This window comes from Nanorana parkeri, unplaced genomic scaffold (genome assembly GCF_000935625.1).
Source record: "Nanorana parkeri isolate BGI_ZX_2015 unplaced genomic scaffold, ASM93562v1 scaffold1107, whole genome shotgun sequence".
NCBI classification, from domain to species: domain Eukaryota; kingdom Metazoa; phylum Chordata; class Amphibia; order Anura; family Dicroglossidae; genus Nanorana; species Nanorana parkeri.
Window position 1 is genome coordinate 234,165 of NW_017307375.1, and position 24,184 is coordinate 258,348.

At 40.7% G+C, this 24,184-nt stretch overlaps 1 protein-coding gene across 1 annotated transcript in view; it reads left to right on the plus strand.

The window, feature by feature from the left end:
* The window catches only part of LOC108796403 (catenin alpha-2), a 195,745-nt gene extending 172,141 nt beyond the window's left edge, over positions 1-23,604 (plus strand). The window contains exon 9 of the mRNA XM_018567877.1: positions 22,968-23,604. Within this exon, the coding sequence (XP_018423379.1) occupies positions 22,968-23,255 (288 nt within the window). The 3' untranslated portion in view covers positions 23,256-23,604. The remainder of the gene's footprint in view (positions 1-22,967) is intronic.
* The last annotated feature ends 580 nt before the right edge of the window (positions 23,605-24,184 follow it).

Here is a 24,184-nt window from a genome sequence, read left to right on the forward strand (position 1 = left end):
AAAAAAAGTAACAAACCCAGTAACAAAGAAATGAAAAAAAAAAAAAAAAAAAAGGAGGAAGACAATGATATTACAGTCTCAGTAGAAAAAGAAAATTAATAAATTACAGTCTCATTACAGAAAAGCAATGTAATATTAGCAACATCGTACAATGTACAAATAGAATCAGCAAGGCAAACTAGGACTCCTAGGTATTAGTCTGGATTGCAGAGTATTACCATGGAGGATCAACTGTTGTAGTATTAGAGGATAGCCATGGTCCCCAGATACAATCAAAGCGCTGCGGACTACCCCTCTGTTCATAGGTAAGCTTGTAAAGAGGCAAGGCTTGATCGACCAATCGTTTACAGAGTAAATATTACTTGGTGTCAGCTATTGCTCTATAAGGTAGAAAAGCGCAGATGTTTTAAACCTAGTATCTGGTTATAAAGTATACTGTTTGAATCCAATAATTTGAGGCCTTACCCTTTCAAAACGTTGCCTTGAGAATTATTTGGGCATGGCTCCCATTATTGGATAAGTGTGTTATGGTGGCTTTATTCTTATGATTATCAGCAGTCATGTTATGTGATTACTATAACAAAAATTGAAAGGATAATGAGTAACTATTGGCAGCAAGCTGTCCACATTATAGGGCACCTTTCAAAGGCAGTTACGCTTCAAGATTGCAGTGGCTTTGGGGGAAGGAAGGCATTATTTACCAAAATTGCCAGGTCCAAGTTTTCACAAATGTCTGTAAAGGTAAGCCACTCACAACATGCAACCATTTTGTACAGAGCAAAGAAAGCAGAAAAAATATTTATGAGATCCGTACTTATTTGGTTCTTAACAGGCAGGGTGTAGTCTTGGTTGGAAAAATAAAATGGTGTATTCTCCTTGAGTCAATATTTAATTGCATAATTGCAGCTCTCCTCAAAGATACAAGTGATGCTTTTGATCTTTGAAAGATAAAAAGGCAAAAGGGAGGCTTAAAGATCTAGTGCAATAAAACACTTGATTGAAAAGCAATAAGTAAAATAGGAAATGCATTCACATGAATGTAGCAGATAAAACACTTGTACATGGCCACACACTGTGGTAACACTGCTTAAACTCCGGTCATAACGATTCAAGCTTGCAGTGGCAGCAGTGAAGGAAGACTTTTTTAACCAAAATTTCTAGGTCCAAGTCTTCACAAATGTCTGTAAAGGTCAACTTCTCACCAAGTGCACCTGTTTTGCATAAGGGAAGGCCAAAGAGATTTCCTAGGCAGATATCACCAATTTTGCTTCATTTGTAAGAAAGTCATCCTGTCCATTCTTTATCCTTTCTTTTCATACATATCATGTGATAGTACATTTTACAGCATTGCCCATGCAGAGCATTGCAACAGATTCACCTATAGTGACCATTTGTAAAAGAACAATGTAAATACTCACCTTTCCTGCTGTCTCTGCCACCAAACATTGTTCCTGAGGAATGGTCCCTTGAAGTCTGCCGGGAAACCAACACTTCCAGGATTGTCAATTTCATGTGGCCCCCACAGCTCTCACTGGTTCCTCCTGCTGACCTCCACATTTCACATCATAACTCTCTCCTGGAGTGGCATGAAGGACAGCAGTAGGAACCAGTGAGAGCTGAAAGAGATCCAGAAGATTGGCACTCCCAAATGCCCCACGGGGATTGGTGAAGTTTTCGGTGGCAGCAGGAAAGCTGAGTATTTACACTGTTTTTATTACTGGTTTGCTTTGAATGCCATTCCCACGAATACGCATCCTGCTTGTAGGAAAGACAAATACTGTATATGTCACTTCCAGATAACGGAGCAAATAACTTTTCTCCTATGATGCAGTGCTAGGTGCCCGAGCAGGCAGTCACAAGGCTGAGCAGTGGCATTGTGTTTCACAAAGATGAGCCCTCAGCTTGATCTTTGCTCTGGTCCCACTTACTTTGGCCTTGGTCATGGGTGCAGCACAGCAAATACGGTCCATATAAAAATATAATTGAAGTTCATCTTTAGTTTTAGCTAAGAACACTTTGTTTCAGGCAACATGTATAATCCTGCCCTCTATCCCACTATTGTGCATGCCTGTTCTGTCTCTCCAATGTCCATGGTCCAATTTAAATGCCACAACATTTTATATGGGCTGGGCTAATGTGTGTCACTAAATTCTGCCCGAACCAACCATAAAATCCCTAAAATCTGAGAGCACACTGAATCTAGCCATAGTAGCCATTTTATTAGGTTCTGTATTAAAAAAAAAAAAATTGAGTAACCAAAAAATGGTGTTAATATCATTAAAGGCCATCTTGGAAAAAATAGCTGATATCTGCATACAAAGGTCCCCAAGCCACATAACACCAACTTGGGGACAGTTTCCACTACCATAGTGATAGAGGTACCTAACTATCCAAAACATAACCCATCAACAAAGGGACACCATATCTTAGATGAATCCTGCATATTAGCTGACCTTTGAATGCAGATAATGTCCTCTCAAAGACTTCGAGACCCTGCTGGCAATCTTGTTGTGAGGAGAGAACGTCCTCTCTCTTCCAACCCCTTCACTGATGCCCCTCCTGTCTTGCTGTAACTACCAATCCAAGGCAATTACTAAGCTCCTATGCCACTGCCTACCACACCACCTAACCCTTCCTGATTTCAGTCTCCAAAATCTGTCATGCAAGCCTTACACATTTGACTCCATCTCTTGCTCTAGGCCTGATTTTATGTCAGGCGATGGTGGTATCGGAGGAGTAAACTATATTTACCTGCTGCATCAGGTTATATAAACAAGGATAATGTTATTTATGATAGGTACAGTTAATTGCCCACATTGTCTGGACAGTTTATTTCATGCTTCTTATAAAAATTTTTTTTTTTTTTGCTTTGCTGCTCTAGTATACCCACTCTGCCTTTACATATGGCCATGATGCAGGCTGTTTTATCCATCCAGGGAAAGCTGTGTTATCTGAGTGGCTTGTTGTATACAGCAATCTCTCTTCTTAAGCCCTGTCAGACTGTGGTGCAGAGCCTGCGAGGGTGGCAGGCTTAATCACTCCTGCAGTGCAGCAGAGAGCAGCACAAGATGTGCCTGGGTATCGTGCATCCTGTGCATTCAGCTGAATCTGGCCTGGATATCTCACATATTGGGCTGACCGGAGCTGCAAAAATACACACAGCAAATCACACAGAATTAAAGAGCAGAGTGAGCATCAAGACACTGCAGACACTACTGAGAGGAATAGCCAATGTGCCCTGTCAGTTGGTGGCCAAGAACTGCTGGGTTCCCGGATACATATTATTATAGCTGTTGTTATTAGTTTGTTTATTATTCATACCCTCTATAATGTACTAGGACACTTACTGTACATTATATGCACATAAGCAATAGGTGTATACATTCTGAAGACTGCAACATACTGTATGGTTAAATTAATCTTACTTCCTTTGCAGTGTTCAGAACACCACCCGTAGTGGTCAAAGCCCCCTTAATGTTGGCTGCGGTTGCATACAGAGGTTGCCACATGGCAATTGCTGAAAAAAGGTACATGTGATAGCATTTAGAGGTGACAGGTTCTGTTTATTAAACCTGTCACCTCCAATACCAGAGTTCTAGCACAGTACTGTGCTCATTCACCTGCGGCAGAAAGGCTGCGAGTGCAGCATTCCTGTATCAATGCTCACACAGAGCAGGGTGGAGAATGGATGTTCTCCGCTATGCTCCCCACTCTCCAATTTGATCTAATTTGCCATGGTCCTGGGTCCCCCAGAAGAGCAGGGGAGCCCGAAGGCCATGGCAGGAAAGGAGCCAGTGGGCGGGGAGAGAGGCAGCGGAGGGCAGTGACAGAGGCAGCGGCTGGGGACAAAGACAGAGGGGTAGCGGCCAGAGAGAGAGAGGGGAGGAAGAGTGGAGTGAGTGGGGGGGAGGAGGGGGGAGAATCAGGCTGCTTACAAGTGATCTTGAGTGGCTGTTTGATAAATTCCCCCCATTGTCTTGTTTTATCCAACTTGGGTTTCAGAGAATGAACGGATCTGAAACATTGGACCTTGGCCATAGATTAATCTTATCAACTTTGCTCTAATTCTTAACCTTTTTGTTGCCATTCAGTTTATGGTGTGTTTATGGTGTAAAAAGCTTTTTTGAGATCATTAGCAGTATGTTGTATTCTTGCCTTTGATGTATCTTATTTTTCTATGGTCTTCCTCAAAGTAAACATCTGACAATGTATCTCCTCGATTTCTACATGCAAAAACTCATGAGAAAGCTCATCAAACTGTTCATTTCAGAAGAGCAAGCATGTTGCATTGGTTCCGGGGATAGAACTGTCCTTGGTACAATACCACACTCTTGTTTCTAATGCTTACTGCATTCCCCAGTAGATCTTTCTAGTATATTTGGCTAAACATGGGTCCCTTTGTTTTCCCTAATTGTTTGGTCTTCCATTCTTTCTTTTGCGTGCAATGTAATTTTTTCTTCTGAAGTTTTATTTTTTTCTCCCAGTGACCTTCTCACATACCACATTGACAAAGGAGCTTTTCTAATAAGCAGACTGCCTTACAAGCACTTCTTCTGATACCGCACAGATTGTTTCTTTGCATTTCTGCTATCTCAAATGAACTGAACCACCTTTGACATGCTTTAGTCAGACATTCTGTTCTTGTAGAATATTGGGTTGTTTCTCCTGGATTTTTTACTTAGGACAGACACTGTTTTGTTGCATTTTCTTCTCTCTCGTCCTTTACATTGTAAATTCTGTTTTTCTTGCTCTTACAAAGTACTGGTCAGAGTATATACTGCATGTGATGTTTAAAAAGGTTTAAAGTGATTATGTCACTAAAATTGAAAGGACATAAAATCTGTGCCTGCAAAGAAGAAGGCAAATACTTATCTCTCATGCTGTGCCCACTGTCGAATGCTACTCTGATGACAAGAAAAGTCTCTTCAGAAACTGACACTTAGCCCTGGTTCACACCTAGGTGTTTTTGAGCTTTTAACTGCCCAGCACAAGAAATTCCATGATTTGCAATGGCCCTGGTTCACACCTGAGCAGAAAAACCCCACATGCCTGAAAAGATACAGGAGCTCCCCATAGACTTAATTGGAAATGCCCCAAAACACGCAACAGAAGCAGGTTGCTAATTTTCTTGTGCGTTTTTGCGCGTTTATATATGCACGTTCTTCCATTGCCCACAAAGGTTTTTGAGCTGCCAATCAAAATAAAACGCGCATACAAAATGTGCACAACACGCAAATAACCGCATGCTGCTAATGTGCGTATAAACATGCAAAAACTGTGCTGCCTAGGTGTGAACCAGGGCTTAAAGAAGTGTAATTCTACTGTGTCTCCCTACTAGTTCAGTGTTCCTCCCACCAACCCCTATGTCACTTCCGAACAGTTCTCTAATTGGGCAAAGGATCAGAATTTAAGTATTTCTTCAAAAGTATTTTTTTTAAAATTCAGGTAAGATCGTTGTATGAAATAAGTATATAATTAGTTTTTGCATGCTTGGTCAAATTTAAAATCAGACTTGTAGAGGAAATGGCCGCCAAGAAAGTTATCTGGAGAAATGGGGAGGAAGTAGTAGGTTAGATGAGGCCGGGTGTCATCTTTGTGATTATCCTCACTAGTATGCCAAGGGGCAGGCAGGAGGTGGTGCACTAACATACGGACTTTAGAACTGCAGGCTCGGAAATGTGTTACCTTCTGTCTAAGTCTTTCCATGGTGAAGTGTTTACAAGTTTATTAGGGCCCCAATGATCAGAATTTATTCAGTCACATTTAAGAATAGTAATATTTTGCAATTTAAGTAATTTTCAACAAACAGTTGAACCTTACACTTAAACGTGATTAAAATCTCAGTTAACTCTAAAACAGGTCCTACTATACGTATTTCATGTATTGACATTCCAGTTTTATATACTGACAGATTTGGTACTGATGCCTCTTCATGCATAACTCTTCCCACATCTATATAATGAAGTCCACTGTACCCTCACTGAAAGCATTGCATTCACTGTGTTGTCACAAACAGGAACCCTTTTCTTAACAGTCCATTAGAGGCTGTGCATCATGACACAGCTTAGAAAGCATATCTGCACAATCCATGGATAAATTATGTTTGCCTAGATGGATAACAGGTTGTCTGATTAAACATCAGGCTTTTGGACATCTGTTTACAGTAAATGCACAATTGGTCTATGTAAGCAGTGCTTTGGTCTAATGCATAGATGGAACAAACAGGCTGAGAGTCATTGAAGCATGTGGCTAGCCTGGTTACAGATGCTAGTAATTTTCAGGAATTTCACAGGCATGATTGGTGGCCTTCCCAGCAAATAGCAAGATGCAAGCTTGGGGTATTGTAAATCATTGGCTCATATGTTAACATGGATCTAAGCTAGCATGCAAGGGCAAGCTGAAGCACCTAATTATGTCTTCAGTTCACCATGTCCTTTTCTTTGGACATTTTGTGACCAACAAATGTTGATTTAAAAGCCAACTTCCAAACAAAATGCCTCGAATTCCTTCCTGCCTTCCTTCCTTTTTTTAGTTTTGAAGGACTTTAAGTTGGGAAGAGTTTGTTGTATATCCCCATATTATATGGAATAAAACATAATTATTTTTTTCATTACACACCCAATATTTATTTATGAATGTTCCTTTAGTCCTGATAAAGGGGTCCACAAAAAAACATTTAAAACATGTTGACTTTTTCTTTTGAAGTTTCATGAGAAATAACGCATGGATTCATTTTTAATGTTGCTTTTACATCATTTTTAGCATGATATCGTTTTTTTTCACTACAGAACCAATATGTATTTATTAGGGATGCACAGATACTCGTCGAGTACCAGTGCAGATACTTGGCATTTTCATGAGAATTACCAGAGTTGCAGCGGTTGCAGCTGGGACCTGGCTCTGGCACTCCACCACTGTCCTTAAAAATCATTAGTCTGTATTGTTTTAGAAAAACTGTCACATGACAATAAACAAAAATGTATCAGTACTCATGCTTGTAAGTACTCGGCAAGTACCAGTACTCGTACTCGCAAAACTGGTATCTGTGCATCCCTTTATTTATATTTATAAAAACAAAATCGTAAATTAAAACAGAGATGTACAAATCCTAGGAGCTCCTTACAAATGTGTGCTCCTTACAAATGACAGCTGTCTCCCAATTTTTGAATTTTTCTCTAGTCTAGTCTTGGAGCTCAAAAGTATCGGTACATGTACTCGTACGTGTACCAAGTACTGTACTTGGTATCTGTGCAACCCTAGTATTTATGTATTTAATAGTGTTCTTTTAGCCCGTATGAACCCAGATAGCAAGGATAACTTGCTACAAACGTGTGGCAGGGTTAAATTGTAATTTTTGTTAACTTGCTGCACACATTCCTGGCAAGTTGTAGACTTGCAGGACACTTGCAGCAGAAGTTCTAGTTGACACTTTTTGAATTTGCAGCAAATTTGCTTGGCAAGTCAACAGCAAGAGTCCTGCAGGTCTTATCAAGAGCTCTGCAAGTGTACAGCACTTTTGCAAAGCACGTTGATCTGGAGACTTGCAATGCAGACTTGCTGTAATTGTGCAACAAAATTGTGAAGCTTGGCAAGTCTGCAATAGTTTAGAAAGTCATTGTCAAACTTGCAGCTCAATTGCTTGCTATCTGGGAAGGAGCTCCATAAGAACTCTTTGAAATGTGTTGCATTGTCCTTTGGACATTTTAGGCATTCCTGTTTTTTTCCTGTACGTCTAGGTCTTTATTGATCCCTGTGTCCTCTTTGGGGTATTTTTATTCGCTTCATATCCCCCTGTTACCATGACAGGAGGTCAGGAGTAATCTTTCCAACGGGTACACACGCATTCATGAACAACCTTTTTAACAGATGTAAAAGTAAGAATCAGAGCATTTGCCATGCTTTAACTGCTGGCTATTTCCTCACTATGACAGGAAGTGGAAGAAAATCTCTCTGATGGGGAAAAAGATGGTATATGAAATTGAAAGAAGTTTTATGTCTTCACCACTGTACTGAAAAAAACACACTGCTAAAAGAAAGAAAAAACACCCCCACTCTCAGGTCCATGACGTTCTAAATGTTCCCAGATATAGCAAAATGGTATTATATGCAAAAACGGGCCATGATCTGGCCCAAATTCACATATATGACTTTCTAAACTGTGGCTATAATATTTGTTTACTATTGACCATCACACCTATATAAGCATGTTAGACGTTCCATTCTGAAACCATGGACATCAATATGGAGTTGTTGTTCCCCCTTCCCACCCACCTAACCTCTCTTTGCGGCCATAACAACCACCTCCTCTGTGAAGCCTGTACACAGGATTTTGACGTGTTTGTCGAAATTCATCTATAACAACATTTGTGAAATCAGGTACTAATCCTTGCTTGCAATCGGCATTCCAATGTATCTTAAAGGAGTTCCTCCACAATACACTCATTAAGTCATGTCTTTATGGAGCAGGCTTTGTTCACAGGGCCTCAGTCTAACTGGAACAGAAAAGTATTCGCGATCTTGGCATTGTTACACACAGCTCAGAGAGAGGTCATCAAGGGGGCTTACATCACATTTTTGCTATGTAGCTCCGTGATCTGTAGTTACTGCCCTGCCTGAACCTGAAAAGTATGGAGGATTACTTTAGGCACATACTATGTATGGCTCTACATGAAAGCATTATTTTAATTAGAGTTTCCAATTTTCGATCAAAAACAAATACTTTTGGTTTGTCATTTTCTGCTGAAGTGCTTACTAACTGGTTCTGCTGAATTCAACATGCACTTTGTTATGTCACTTCAATATATGTACATACACTTATGTTCAATTAAAAATGTTATCCATTGAAGTGTTTACTTAGTATTATAAACTGGAACATGTGCTTGTTCCAGGCCACAGAACGGAGGCAAATATTATTGTTCTGGAAAATTACACAAAGGATGTACTATTATCTTTAAAAGAAAGCTTTTCTGTTATGGGTAGTGTTTGTTTCAACACTCAAGTGCTTCTGTCATTTACTGAAACACTTAGCCGGTATTTCTTTGTGTTTACATGGATAATAAGTAGATGGAGATAAAATCTGTTAAAGGACATGTACACATTTTTTTCTCTCAAATCCGTGGGATTGGTACACAAAACAGAGAGATAAAAGGGACGTAAAGCTGTTTTTGCACACAGTAAAAAATACAAAAATCAGGTGTTAGCTTTTATTTATTAACCTGTGTTAGAGAAATATGAGTTGGATTCTGGTCAATATTGCTGGAATAAAACACTGGTTTCACTTGTAGGTTTATGTTAAAACTTCTGCCAATTCACATGGCTCTAGTGCCTCTAGCTGGCTCTGAGGAGTAAAGGAAATCCTATACTCCTCGGCACCATCTAGGGATGCTAGTACCCTGTGAATGGCATCCACCCAGCTATATGCTGGCCAAACGTTTTGAAAACATTCCCCCGTTTGTGTCATATGACAATTTTGGTAAGTAAGGTCCAAGGAATGGACCTAGGAACATCTTTAGGTCCCTTTCACACGAGCGGTCTGATCAGCTCTGCTTAAAAAACTGATACCCAATACTACTCTAAGGGCAGCCAGGTATAAACAGATGGGCATCTGTTTACCCCCAAATCTAGCCAGGTCCGGAAAAACAAATGGATCATATTGTAGATCCCTTTCGCTGGAACTAATCATGCTGGATCAGGGGTAATCTGATGTAAGCGGACACATGTTTGTTTACATCTGGCTTCCCATAGACCAACATGGGGGGGGGGGGTTTAGTTCCCTCTTGCGAAGGAGGAAAAAAACTGGACAGACACAGATCTTACAGTGGTGACAGCTAATGGGTACTGCTCCGATCAGGAGGGGATCTGTGCACAGATCCCCTTCTGATCAGCCAGTGTGAAAGGTGCCTTAGTTTTGCACCATAATTTCTCTAGCTATGTTAACATGTTAGAAGACCTCAGGAACTGAAATGGTTTTCTAACAAAATGGGGGAACAAGGCAATATGAAACAAGAATAGAGGTTATCTGGGAATGGCAAAATGTACATATAGGGCGATAAATGTTGAACATAGCATGGTACACCAAAGATTGGCAATGTTTGGTGCAGGTTGGCTTGCCTTGATAGGTATAGTTAAACTATTGTAGCTTAATCATAACAGGCATGGTAAAATAGGGAAACATCAGCAGAGACATACACTGATAAATTCAAGGAGAATGTCAAAGACCTCAGCCATGTTACCAAAGACTGAGATTACTCACAAGTTACAAGAGACTGCTTACATAGACTATAGCCAACGCCTTGGAACAAGAGACAGAGGGCCAGATATATATACATAAACACACATACAGTACATACATACATACATATGCACACACACAACCTCTTTAATGTTTTTTTTATTATCACCATATGTGTGTGTACGTGTGTAGTGAAGGATGCATCATACATACATACATACATACATACATAGGTATGCATAGTGATGACATAATAGTTCTTATTATATTTGGTTCTGTTCAGGCCACACTTTTTATTCTTATGGTTGACTAACCCATGAATATCTTTTTTTTTCCAACCTTGAGTTCTCCTTTTCTAGACATCACATTTTGTATAGATTGAGAGCTGCACTTATATAAAATGTTTCCTTTATATAACAGTATTACAATAAAAAAATGTTTACCATTCTTTAGCATTGCCGAAAGAAATTTTCCAGGAATCAGAAAATATAGAAACATTGACAAAACCAATAGTAGTAATATATTGAATCATATAGAATTTTATAGGATGTCTTTGCAACAAATCCAGTCATATTACTGTAATTATAATTTGTGCGCAACACACACACACACATATATATATATATAATGTTTGCATATGTATAATATTATTATAATGTTACATAATAGTATCATATTATTATTTTATATTTTAATATATTTCAGCAGGCAAACATTAGTAGACATGTACATTTAGTTTAGCTCTGAATTGAATTTTGAATTTCATTCAAAACCAAAGTAAATCGTCACAGACTAAGATGACCAGTACGGACTTAATTGACCAGTACGGACTTAATTGACCAGTACGGACTAAATTGACCAGTACGGAATTAATTAACCAGTATGGACTAAGATGACCAGTATGAACTAAAATGACCAGTATGGACCAAGTTGACCAGTGTGGCCTAAGAGGACTAATACAGACTAAGATGGCCAGTACAGATGAAGAGGGCTAGTACAGACTAAGATGACCAGTACAGATGAAGAGGACTAGTACGGACTAAGATGACCAGTACAGATGAAGAGGACTAGTACGAACTAAGATGACCAGTACGGACTAAGATGACCAGTAGGGACTAAGTTGACCATGATGACCAGTAAGGACTAAAATTACCAGTATGGACTAAGATGACCAGTACGAACTAAAATGACCAGTACGTACTAAGATGACCAGAACGAATTAAAATGACCAGTATGGACTAAACTAACCAGTATTGACCAGTACAGACTAAGATGACCAGTACAGACTAAAAGGACCAGTATGAACAAAAATTACCAGTAGGGACTAAGATGACCATTATGAACTAAAATGGCCAGTGCAGACTAAGATGACCAGTACGATTTAAAATGCCCAGTATGGACTAAAATAACCAGTATTGATTAAGATGAACAGTACAGACTAAGATTACCAGTATGGACAAACAGGACCAGTGCGGAATAAGATGACCAGTACAGACTAAAAGGACCAGTACGAACAAAAATAACCAGTGTAGACTAAGATGACCAGTACAATTTAACATGACTAGTATGGACTAAAATAACCAGTATTGATTAAGTATTGATTAAGATGACAAGTACAGACTAAGATTACCAGTACTAAGAGGACCAGTGCAGGCTATGATGACCAGTACAGACTAAGAGGACCAGTGCGGACTTAAGACGACCAGTACAGACTAAGATGACTAGTACAGACTAAGATGACTGCCCAAAAAATAATTAATTACATTAATTTTTATTTAAAGAACCGCATCCAAATAGATCCGAAACTAAAAATTCGAATGGAGCCGAAATCCAAAAATGAGGAAAGTATAAATCCGAATCAATTTGAAATTAAACTAAACTAATGTTTTGTAGGTTTACATGTCTAAACATTCAATCTTTATTTGCATAGTGCCTACAGATAAGGGTCATATACTCAAACAAGTAGAAAAAATTATGCAGATTTGTCATATGGAAAAAGTAAGTACACTGCTCCATTTCCCACCACTTCTAATCCATAAAGTTAGAATGCAGTGTTTCAGATTAGGTGCCAATAATTAGAACCTGCTTAGGGAGTATTCAGGTGGCACCTGTCTTATTTAAAACTCAGATATCTAGGGTCTAGGGCCAAGATCAAAAGAGCACTCAGAATGAAGGTTGTGGATGGTTCTGAGTCTGGATTAAAAAGGTGACCATATTATTTGAAATCAACAACTGCTAAGGACTGGTAAGAAAATTCAGCCCAAGACCTGACCGTTTGATGTTAAATGGAGTCTGCGAGAACCTCCAAATTCCATAGCGGAGTATTCCGCTAACTCCTGCAATGGTTGGGGTCAAAGTACCTACATCTACAATCAGAATAACTTTACACCAAGTCAACCTGCATGGGAAGTAAGGGTAAATCTCCCTAGCAGAGCACAGGGGTTCTAATCCTTCCCCATTCTATACAATACTAATATAAAAATGTGGGGCTTGATATACAGTTTAATATCATATAAGTATATAATTGTTGCTCCTAACAACCAGTCCACTTCATATAGAAGCCATGGATGGCACTGACTTTCTACCCAAGCAGCATGAACTGCAAAATGTGTTTTATATAAAGGGAGACACACTATTTTTAGCTCATGAAATACATTAGATTGATTTGTATTTAGTCAGCAGATTGTGAGCTCTAACTCACTATAACTATAATAAATGATTATCAGATTCTACACGTTGGGTAACATATTGGTCCTTCAAAATACAGCTTGCTGAGCAAACACATAGATCTAATGCATCTTCTACCTACATTTTTTTTTTAACAAAGTCTTTACGACTACAAGCCTTTTTGCTAGCAAAAAAAAAAAAAAATGCTTACCGGCCTTGTATAAGGAGTAATTACATGATTATAGGTAGAAGGAAAAAAATGAACACTGCGCTGTAGTTTTTAAACCTCAACTCTGCAATTAAAGGGTAAGTTAAGTTTCTCCAAGTACTTTGGGAAAATGGAAGTACCTAGTGGCCCCCTCTCCCGCCACCCCCGCTATACTTACCTTTCGGCAAGCACTCCTTTCCCTCTGCCAGTACAAGTTTATTATCCATACCCTGTACTTCTGTCAAGCAGAGCCCTGTGCTATGGATTTAGAATTTTGCTCACAAATTGCGAGCACGTATTGGTCAGCACAGTCACCTGACCGCACTGAACAATGAGAAGCGCTTCTTGCTACTCATTGGTTAGAGCAGTCACTAGGGATATGGGCGAGTACATGCTACGAAAAATGCTCTGGTACCTTCCCCGTTACCAGAACTTCCGGTCAGAGGAAGATTTCCTCTGGCCAGCAGTGCCGTAGGGGAACATGGAGCTGGCTTCCCGTGCGATCAAGAAGCTGGGCGGTGAGTAATGACACACATCCCGGCTTCATGATTGGCTAGAAAACTAGCTCCATGCCGATTGGCCAGGAAGCCAGCTTTCAAGCCAATCAGCATTGATCAGGCTTCCCGGACAATCAGGAAGCTGGGAAGTGGGTCATTACTCACAGTCCGACTTTCTGATTGTCCAGAAAACCAGCTTGATGCTGATTGGCTGGGAAGCTGGTTTCCCAGCCAAGCACAATAAAGCCGGCCGGACAACAATCAGATTGCCCGGGAAGCTGGCTCCATGCCAGCAGAAGCACCGGCATCGGTACTCTGTGTTTGGTGTCCACTAGCCAATAGCAAAGTATTGGTACTCGAACTCGATACTGAAAAAACAATATTGGTTCATCCCTAGGGGTCACCAATGAGTGCTCGAAATTTTCAAGTGAAAGTCAAATTCCATAGTGCAAGGCTGCGCTGGAAGGCAGTACGGGGTATGGATAGTACACTCATACCAGTGGAGCAGAAGGAATGTTCTGCTAGCAAACACAAGGGGGTAAAAGGGGGCCAGATTTGAGTGGGTAATTCCACCATACCACCAGAGAAGCACCATACCATCAAATGCCCCGCTCCCCCATTTTGTAACCCTCTTACCTTTTCTAGATCCCCAAAGACCCGCTAAACACGCCAAGCTGCTGTCACAAACCTGTATATAAATAACAAACCACTAGCAACTTTATATAAGGGAGGACGGATGGGACAACCCACCTGCTTCCTCCATTGACTTTTCAGAAAGGATTCCCAGCAGCCTCTTCAGCTTCTTCCCATGCAGCTCCTCCTTACCCCCTGACCCTTTCCTCCAATTCAGTAAGATTTGGTATTCCTTCCCCATCTTAACCCTTTCCCCAGAGACAGTTCCTCCCTACAGTCATGTAGACCCTCCGCTTAATATCTCCGGGTCTATCTTTAAAGAGGATCATAGAGTGGTTGTACAATCTGACTGTAATGGATGTGTCCAGTTTAACTGGTAAGCTCTTTCCCCTGATTAAGTTCAACTGCAACATTCTAAAGTTTGGACGGAGTGTTCCTTTAACAAGCCATAGAGGATAAACAAGCTGTTGTAGTAAAGCCTATAATAATGTTAATGGGATGTTATTAAAGTGCCTTTTCTTCATCTGAAAGAACCTGGGCAGTTTCAGCTTCTGCTTCTTTTCCTGTTACACCCCGCTCATTATTTTGCACATAATACCTCGGATGCTCTCTGGATATGTGCACTCCGACAAGAGTCATTGAAACATTTCTTCTTTGGAAAATTGTGTAATCAGGTTACATAATGCAACATATTTCACGCTTATCTTTTTGTATTGGCAGACATTACACTTATATTGTAACTATCCATCTTTTCGCTCCTCTTTAATAGACAAACAAACAAAACGTTGCGCAGACATAGGGATCTGACTCCGACATATGGAGCCCATCCAGCTCGCCCATTTTAAGAGTCTTTTTACATTTTACGATGACATTATGCGGAGAGTCGAAACTGTATTTTCTTGCTGTCACTTTTTAGGAGCTCTAGCTGAAGCTGAATTGTGTTTTTTGATATTTAGCCTTTTTTTCCCAATAAGAATACCTAACCGCACACTGAGGTATGAAAAAAAAAGAGGTAACCATTAAAAAAAGTATAATCAATCCAAATTTTTTCTAGAGAGTTGTTGACTAAGTTATATTGATGTATTGCTACTATTATACATCTGGACATTTCCTAACCCCTTGCTGTCACGGTGATGACATGGCTATGGCTGTCAAGTTGATGACATGGCTATTGCTGTCACAATTATGACACATCTATGGCTGTCACAATCATGACACGGCTACGGCTGTCACAATGATGACATGGCTATAGCTGCAAAAGTGATGGCATAGCTATGGCTATCGCAGAGATGGCATGGCTATGGCTGTAACAGAGATGACATGACTTTGGCTGTCAAAGTGATGGTTTTCCCTTTGGCTATTACAGCGATGACATGGTTATAGCCATCACAGCGATGACATGGCTATGGCCGTCACAGCGATGACATGGCTATGGCTGTCACAGCGATGACATGGCTATGGCTGTCACAGCGATGACATGGCTATGGCTGTCACAGCAATGACATGGCTATGGCTTTCACAGCTATGACATGGCTATGGCTGTCTAAATGACGACATGGCTATGGCTGTCACAGTGATGACATGGCTATGGCTGTCACAGTGATGACATGGCTATGGCTGTCACAGTGATGACATGACTATGGCTGTCTAAATGACGACATGGCTATGGCTGTGTACATGATGACATGGCTATGGTTGTCACAGTGATGACATGGCTATGGCTGTCTAAATGACGACATGGCTATGGCTGTCACAGTGATGACATGGCTATGGCTGTCACAGTGATGACATGACTTTAACTGTCACAGTGTTGTCACCATGGCTCCTGCTGTCAGATTGATGGCATGCCTATGGCTGTCACAGTAGTGACATGACCAGGGACATCTGGACATTTCCTAACCCCTTGCTGTCACGGTGATGACATGGCTATGGCTGTCAAGTTGATGACATGGCTATTGCTGTCACAATTATGACACATCTATGGCTGTCACAATCATGACACGGCTACGGCTGTCACAATGATGACATGGCTATAGCTGCAAAAGTGATGGCATAGCTATGGCTATCGCAGAGATGGCATGGCTATGGCTGTAACAGAGATGACATGACTTTGGCTGTCAAAGTGATGGTTTTCCCTTTGGCTATTACAGCGATGACATGGTTATAGCCATCACAGCGATGACATGGCTATGGCCGTCACAGCGATGACATGGCTATGGCTGTCACAGCGATGACATGGCTATGGCTGTCACAGCAATGACATGGCTATGGCTTTCACAGCTATGACATGGCTATGGCTGTCTAAATGACGACATGGCTATGGCTGTGTACATGATGACATGGCTATGGTTGTCACAGTGATGACATGGCTATGGCTGTCTAAATGACGACATGGCTATGGCTGTCACAGTGATGACATGGCTATGGCTGTCACAGTGATGACATGACTTTAACTGTCACAGTGTTGTCACCATGGCTCCTGCTGTCAGATTGATGGCATGCCTATGGCTGTCACAGTAGTGACATGACCAGGGGTGTTTTTAGGTTTCTAGTAGACCAGGGGCCTAATAGACCCTCAGATTTGTCCCTCTTATGTCTTGCCTTTGGGGCAAGTAGTGATAGGAAAACTCCCCAATGGGACACACAGAAAAATACTGACAGTGGTTTTAACCACTGTCTGTTCTTCCCAAAACTATGATATCAGAATTGTCTGACATCTGTCTAAGGCTGGCAAAACAATTACACGTTATATATTTTAATTCACGTAAGTGGTATTGCACTTTAAGTTGGAGGATCATTTTTAACATATGAGATCCAATGTGTGCAAGATATCTAAGTATGATTTTTTAATTGAAATATGTTCTCAAGGCAACAGTCTGTGCTTATTAAATAAACACATTACAAGAGCACAATGTAATATTGTTTATCAAATGTGATTATAATTTCCAGATTTTATAATGATGAGACATTGTGGCGGAACTGATTCTAATGCAGACTTTCCTGTTCTGTGCATGACGGAGAGGGATAGAGACAACCCATTAGATGGGTAATGGAAACCTTTTTGTAGCCATGAGGCGATATTCCTCGTGCACCAAAAGATTACACAGTATTTTTGTGCCTGTTTGAGCATGTCACATTGTCTTACAAGTCAGACGCTTATATGTAGATTTTCCTTCTTTGTATTTGTTTCAATAAACATGTATTTGTTTGCGGCTCAGATATAGGACCTGACATAGCATGCCTCTTTTCCCGGAGTGTATAAATAGCATTTCTGCAGCGTGATCTGTGTCAGCGCTCTACTTAATATGGAAATTTCCACCATTGCATGTCATCGCTTTGATGTGCCTGTTAGTCTGCCCACTGCTTTCTTTATTGACACTTAATTTATCATATTCTTTTAACTTCCAATACCATCAAAATGAGCAATAGAAACATTGGAATTAAAAAGTGTTTTTTGAAGGGCCTTTGCTATAATTTACTGAAGACGCAAGATAAGAGTTGGGGTTTGGGTTGGCAATCTTAGCGAATTACTAAGTGCTTTATTTGTAGCTTAGGCAGAAATAACAAAAATAATAACTGATGATTATTTGTGCACAATTCTTTTCATACGAGATATGGATGTAAAGTGGTGAGCCTGTATTAGTGGCCAACTCCAACCAAAACAATTTTGGTGGGTTTGGATAGACTTCAAAAATACTTCTGTCTTTTTTTATTATTGTTCACTGTACCCTGTTGGGAAGATTTCACCTCGCTCCCTGCCCCTGTGACAAGATAGGTATGAGCTTTGGGTTAGGGTCAACCATGAAGATAAAAACAACAAAGCTCCATCTCCATGTGTAAAATCTTTTTTATTTTGATAATAAAATCAGTTAAAAATACTCACAATTATAAATTTCTTTCACGCTTGTCAAAAAGCCACAAGATCAATATCTATGGAATAATCTGCTCCAACTGCGTACACAAACAGCTGCCTCAAGACACATCACCATACCACCGTGCCACCGGCTGCTTTAGACTGGATCTATGTGTTTAAGGGGCATGGCCTCTTCCTCAGAATCACAAGGTGGCAGGGTGATGTGTCCGGCGGCAGCCGTTTCTATACGCAGTCGGAGCTGATCCATAGATATTGATCTTGTGGCTTTTTGACAAGTGTGAAAGAAATGTATAATTGTAAGTATTTATAACCGATTGTATTATCAAAAATAAAAAAAAGATTTTACACATGGAGATGGCGCTTTGTTGTTTTTATTTTCCAAGTACATGACAAGAACCCCAGAGTCTTCCTGACGAGCAGCCTCTTTAAAAGGTGTAGAGACTTTAACAAAACATAATACTTGTGGAGGATTGTGTGACGGAAATCATAGCGCCAAGAGGAAAACAATTTCTTTCTTTGACCTGGATATTTAGGGTCAACCATGAGTTCAACCCAAACCTAAGCTGTTCGTAGTTCACCGAATGGGCGAACGATTTGGCTAGTTTGCCCACTCTGTGCACCAATGACAATGGTAAGCCCACACAGCATCATTGGTTGACTGGTGGCTGAGCTGCACAGCATCATTGGTTGTTATGATGCACCCACCTTCACCCTAGCAACCCATGACGTTGTACGGTTCAGCCACTATTGTCCTAGCAGTCAATGATTCTGTGCAAATCACTGGTTGCTAGGACACAGGCAGCTATGGGTTTGGTTCACTTGGACATTAACAGAACCCTGATATGTAGTTAGGTACAGTGGGCATCTAAGTGAACCAAACCCATACCAGTTTTCTCATCACTACAGCAGAACAAGAAATGAAAAGAATGGATGTCAACAGGACAGACAAGTGATAGATGGTAAAACTAAACTTACAGAGGTTCCAAACATTCCCCATTTTTACTATAGAAGTGTTTTGTTGCTGCGTGAGTCTTCTAGAGATATTCTTTTAACACTTCCTGTTTCTAACAGGAATAGAAGTGAAAACTACCCTATTCTGTTCAAATAAATGTTTTTTGGGGTTTTTTTTATTTACAGAGGCTCTATAAGAGTTCCTGTGTGCCCAGCTTAGGTCCTGTCAAGGTGATTGTGGGTGGACTAAAATGTAACTGTTAGTGCAAATAAAACATTATCCTGGACAGTACTAAATGGCACTGATAAAAAATGTTGGGTGTGTCTGTGAAAGAAAAGCAGAGAGGGTTCTGAGAGGGAAGCAAATATGCAAATTGAAGAAGAAGTAAAGCATCTATGATACTGGCAGTGCAAAAGGAAGACAAAGGTCCTCAAGAAGGACCAAACATGATCAGAAGATTATGACCCATAACCAAACAAGAAAGCTCATGTGGGCTTCTCTTGGTAGAAGTGTGGCCTGTAGGTTTTCCCAAAATCAAAACAACTTTGGATAAAATCTGTCAAGTTTTATGCAGTCTGGGTTTACAATGGTGATATTTCTCCTAACTTTATGTCCTGGGGACTATAAAAGTGAGGGGCAAAGACAACAATGAAAAAAACCTGCTAAACAAAAGGCTTTTTATTTCTGCCTGTGTTGCTGATGATGAGATAACCTATACTTCCTGCCCTGGTGACCACACTGTAAGCAGTTCCATATGTCCATGGTTTTGGAATGGGATGTCCAACAACTAATATAGATGTGAATGTCAGGTGTCCACAAACATTTGAGCCATATAGTCTATATATACAGTATAATATAGTGTGGCCAAAGATTGAGTTCCAAATCAGATGATCTTATCGCTTCTTTGTTATCTCCTATGCAGCCTAATTGTTGCAAACAATGCTTTTATCTCTACACATGGTCTGAAATATCAGTCTGGAAGTGGCTACCCTTTGCAATTTTTTTATTGATCCTTTTTTCTTGTGTTTTGTTTGTTACAATCTGTTTATCTGTTTCCTTCTGCAATGTCATATTCTGACTAAGTGAACTAAGACGTGATCACATTCATTTCAGACTTTATTTTGGTTTGAGAGTAGACATGGCCGTTTAGTTAGAATGTCCTGCAAGCCCCCGCTTGCTCCGTCTGAAACTATTATCGTTATGTTAAATTTACATGTTCTTACATTCCCAGAAAAGCCTTTGCTTAATTCCTGGTTTACGCTGCTGATGTGTGATATTAATAAAATGATACATTTCCTCCTGCTTTATGGCTTTTTTTTTTAAGTAATGCATCCGCATAAAAGCTAAACGTTGGCAATAGCTTTCAGAAAACAAACTTAGCTCTTAGTAAAATGAATTCTGTTGCATTAAAAGTATCTAAGATATAGTCTTTTCCCCATCCATAGCTCTCTTATGTGTAATAAGTACAGATGAGCAGAATCCACTTTATCTGCTCCATGGTTTGTTTCAACTAATTTAGTATTTTTGTATATTTATATTGATATACAGTATGATGCAATCTGTTCCTAGCATTTATAATAATTTTTGCGCCTCTAACCCCCCCCCCATATATTGTTCTATTCTATTCCTATATATTTTTTGCCATTTGATCCTGCCAGTAAATCGGCTGATTTTATACTTCTTTCAGCAGGGTGACAATGCTGGCTAATCTTCACTGAATCACTGCAGCATTGTCACCCTGAACAATGGAACTTGAAGTGACACTAATCTCAAGAGTTAAACCTTAAAAATACATTCAAGTACCTTAAACTTTCAACAAACATGTATCTTATTTGTGTATCACTCGGCTGTAGATCCTCAAATCATCTCTGAATTGGTGCTGACACTGTCCTTCCTTCTGGAGCAGTGATGGCAAACCTTTTTGTACCCGAGTGCCCAAACTGCGACGCAAAATCAATTTATTTACCTCAAAGTGCCAGCGCTAAAAATAAGTTTAGTACTTTATTGCAGTTCGGGCGCTTGAATATAAGAAATGTTCAACATCACTGCCTTAGGCCCCATTCACACCAAGCGACATACCTTACAAGCGGGGTCGGGATAGCGTGACTGTTCAGGGCGACGTTCCAGCGACAAGCGCGCGACCTTCATCGTCTGGGTGCATTCAAAAATAGAAAAATTGTGCGACATCCGCAGGAAAAGGGGTCCTGCTGAAGCGACAGCGACATGGAGCTGTACATTAGAACAGCTCCATTGAATAACATTGGCCAGCGACTTCTCGCGATATTGCGCTGTAAAAATGCGTGAAATATTGGGATTTTACGCACAGTGTCAATGGTGCCTTAGGCAAAATAGGGAAACACGCATATTCAAACATTTATACACTTAATAAAACACATACGCATACACACATAATGACACACACACATTACACACACACACAGAACTACTAATAAAAATGAATAAATAAAACATTGCCCCCTTTCGTGCTTACCTGTTTTGCAGGGAGGTGGGCTGCATCCCTGGGGTCTCATCACTACATCTCTCATGGGGGGGGCTGTGCGGCTCTTGGGGAGGGCTGTATGGCTGGGCCTTCGAGGCTCCGGGGGGCTGTGCGGCTCCCGGGGGGAGAGGAAAAGGCTGTGCGGCTCTCATGGGGGATCAGAACGTCCTGGATCGCCTCTGCAGTCGGGCCGGTCACAATCAGGCAGCTGCGGTGACCTCTAAACAGGCAGATTAGACGGCCACTTGCGGGGGCCTCCCGGGGTCCTAACGAGGAGGAAGCAGCCGTCTAATCTGCCTGTTTAGAGGCCACCGCCACTGCTGCCTGATTGTGACTGGCCTGGATCGCGTACTGAGGCGAGCCGTGTCGGTCGGATCTATTTCCATTGGTGGTCACTGAACCTGGGCTCGCGTGCCAGCAGAGAGGGGCCCGCGTGCCAGCAGAGAGTGCCCAGCTGCCCTCCCTGGGACACGTGCCATAGGTTCGCCACCACTGTTCTGGAGGGTGGCTACTTTTGTTCCCCATGGTCCCTGTGTGTGTTGTTAAGTAGCCACCGCTCCAAGCTTACTTCCATGATAGACTACAATCTCAATACAATTAGTAAACTAAACATGAGATTGTAGTCTATCACAGGAGTGAGCTTGGAGCGGTGGCTACTTTACAACACACACAGGGACCATGGGGAACAAAAGTAGTCCACCTCCAGAAGGAAGGACAGTGTCAGCACTAATTCAGAGATGATTTGAAGATCTACAGCCAAATGATACCCAAATAAGCTACTTTTTTTGTTAATAGGGTACTTGAATGCATTTTTAAGATTTAACTGATGAGTTTAGTGTCACTTTAACTCACCTCCCCTGGTTTTCTTGCCTGGCGCCTATTTTTTCCCCCTGGCTTATTCTTGTCATCTTGATATGTCGGTGGGGGATAACGAAACTGCCGCACATGCGCATGGGACATTATTCATCCCCACAGAGAGGTGTGCCAAGAATGTTACACGGAGCTTAGTGTACATTCTAAAAAAGATTGTGAACAGGCAAGAAAGTTTTTTTTATCTGAGGGGCATAGAATGTGTATTCTGAAAAAAAAAGAGCCTGCCAGCTTCCATTTTTTTAAAGTTATAATTGAAAGCCAAGCTCAAGCTACAGCAAGGGTTGTATTTCTTTTAGAAATAAAGAAATAAACCATGTAAATAAAGGGAAACGATTGTAAGCACCTGTGGTGCTATTTGGTTTCTCCCAACTCCATTAATTGTTTCTTTTCTTGGATAGCTTGGTCTGCATCTCAACATGGAGATTGATGCAAACAAAGTAAAATTAAAAAATGAATATCAACAAAAGCACTACTCAAAACTTCTCATTCTATTGAGAAAGCACTAAACATTTCTTGCTCTTTTCCTTCACAGTTGGACAGCGCCACTTCCCTGATTCAAGCAGCCAAGAATCTGATGAACGCTGTTGTGTTGACCGTGAAGGCTTCATATGTGGCTTCCACTAAATACCAGAAGGTGTATGGCACGGCAGCTGTGAACTCCCCCGTTGTCTCCTGGAAGATGAAAGCTCCAGAAAAGAAACCTCTAGTAAAAAGAGAGAAACCTGAAGAGTACCAGACCAGAGTACGACGAGGATCCCAAAAGAAGCATATTTCCCCTGTCCAGGCTCTAAGTGAATTTAAAGCAATGGATGCCTTCTAGAACTCTAGGCTTTACTAAATGGTTGTTATTTTTTTTTAAGAAGTCATTTTGTATGCTTACCTGCCGACTTGTATGTGTCTGGCATGATCTAAATCTTAGCACTGTCTATTTGCATGCTACCCAAGATTTTATTGGAGTTAAAATACATTGAGCAAGACAAGAAAATGAGTATATTGACCTCTGATAAATTTCTAACTTGTATTTTGGCCCTAATCCCATCCCGAAGCTTTGAAACATGAACAGGAGTTAGCCAGTGGAGAATATTGAGTTGTAGGCTACCAGCGATTTCTAGGTGCTCTAACTGCTTGATCAAAAATCACCCATGCCCGCATGCCTAAATCAATCTTTAAGGAGACCCTAATATCACCTGGTATGCTAAAAAATAAACATGGACAGGAAATCTGAATTAGGAGTGCTTACAGAAATCCTCCTTGCTGCAGAGATTGGACTTTGTTTTTAGCATAGCAAAACTGCAACTTCTGGGAGTGTTGAATAGAGAGCCTTCCAGGGCACCTGCAGCCTTCCCCCCATCAACATGATGTAAAAACCACCACTCAAAGCCACAACATAGTTAGCCCACTTATGTTGCAGTGGCTTTTAGTGGACACCCTGATAAGCTGTATATTCAACACCTCTGGTTGTGTGGATTTTGATTAACGCTGAACTCCAGGAAGAAATGTCTTTGCAAACTTAAATTCATCCGGCTTAACTTAATGTAAATATACATATCTGATATTCAGAGGGGCTCCAGGGATCCTAAAAAATTACTGTAATATTATATGCTGCCTACACTGATAGCTGTAATCTTCCAGCTGCAGATCTAGTGGCTTCCCCTTTGTACATTGAGCACAGGGAGTCGCTGAGCACATCTGTCATTCAGAGAATGCCTTGTATTTTTTTCAATCAATACAAGTGGTTCTCTGGTTTGA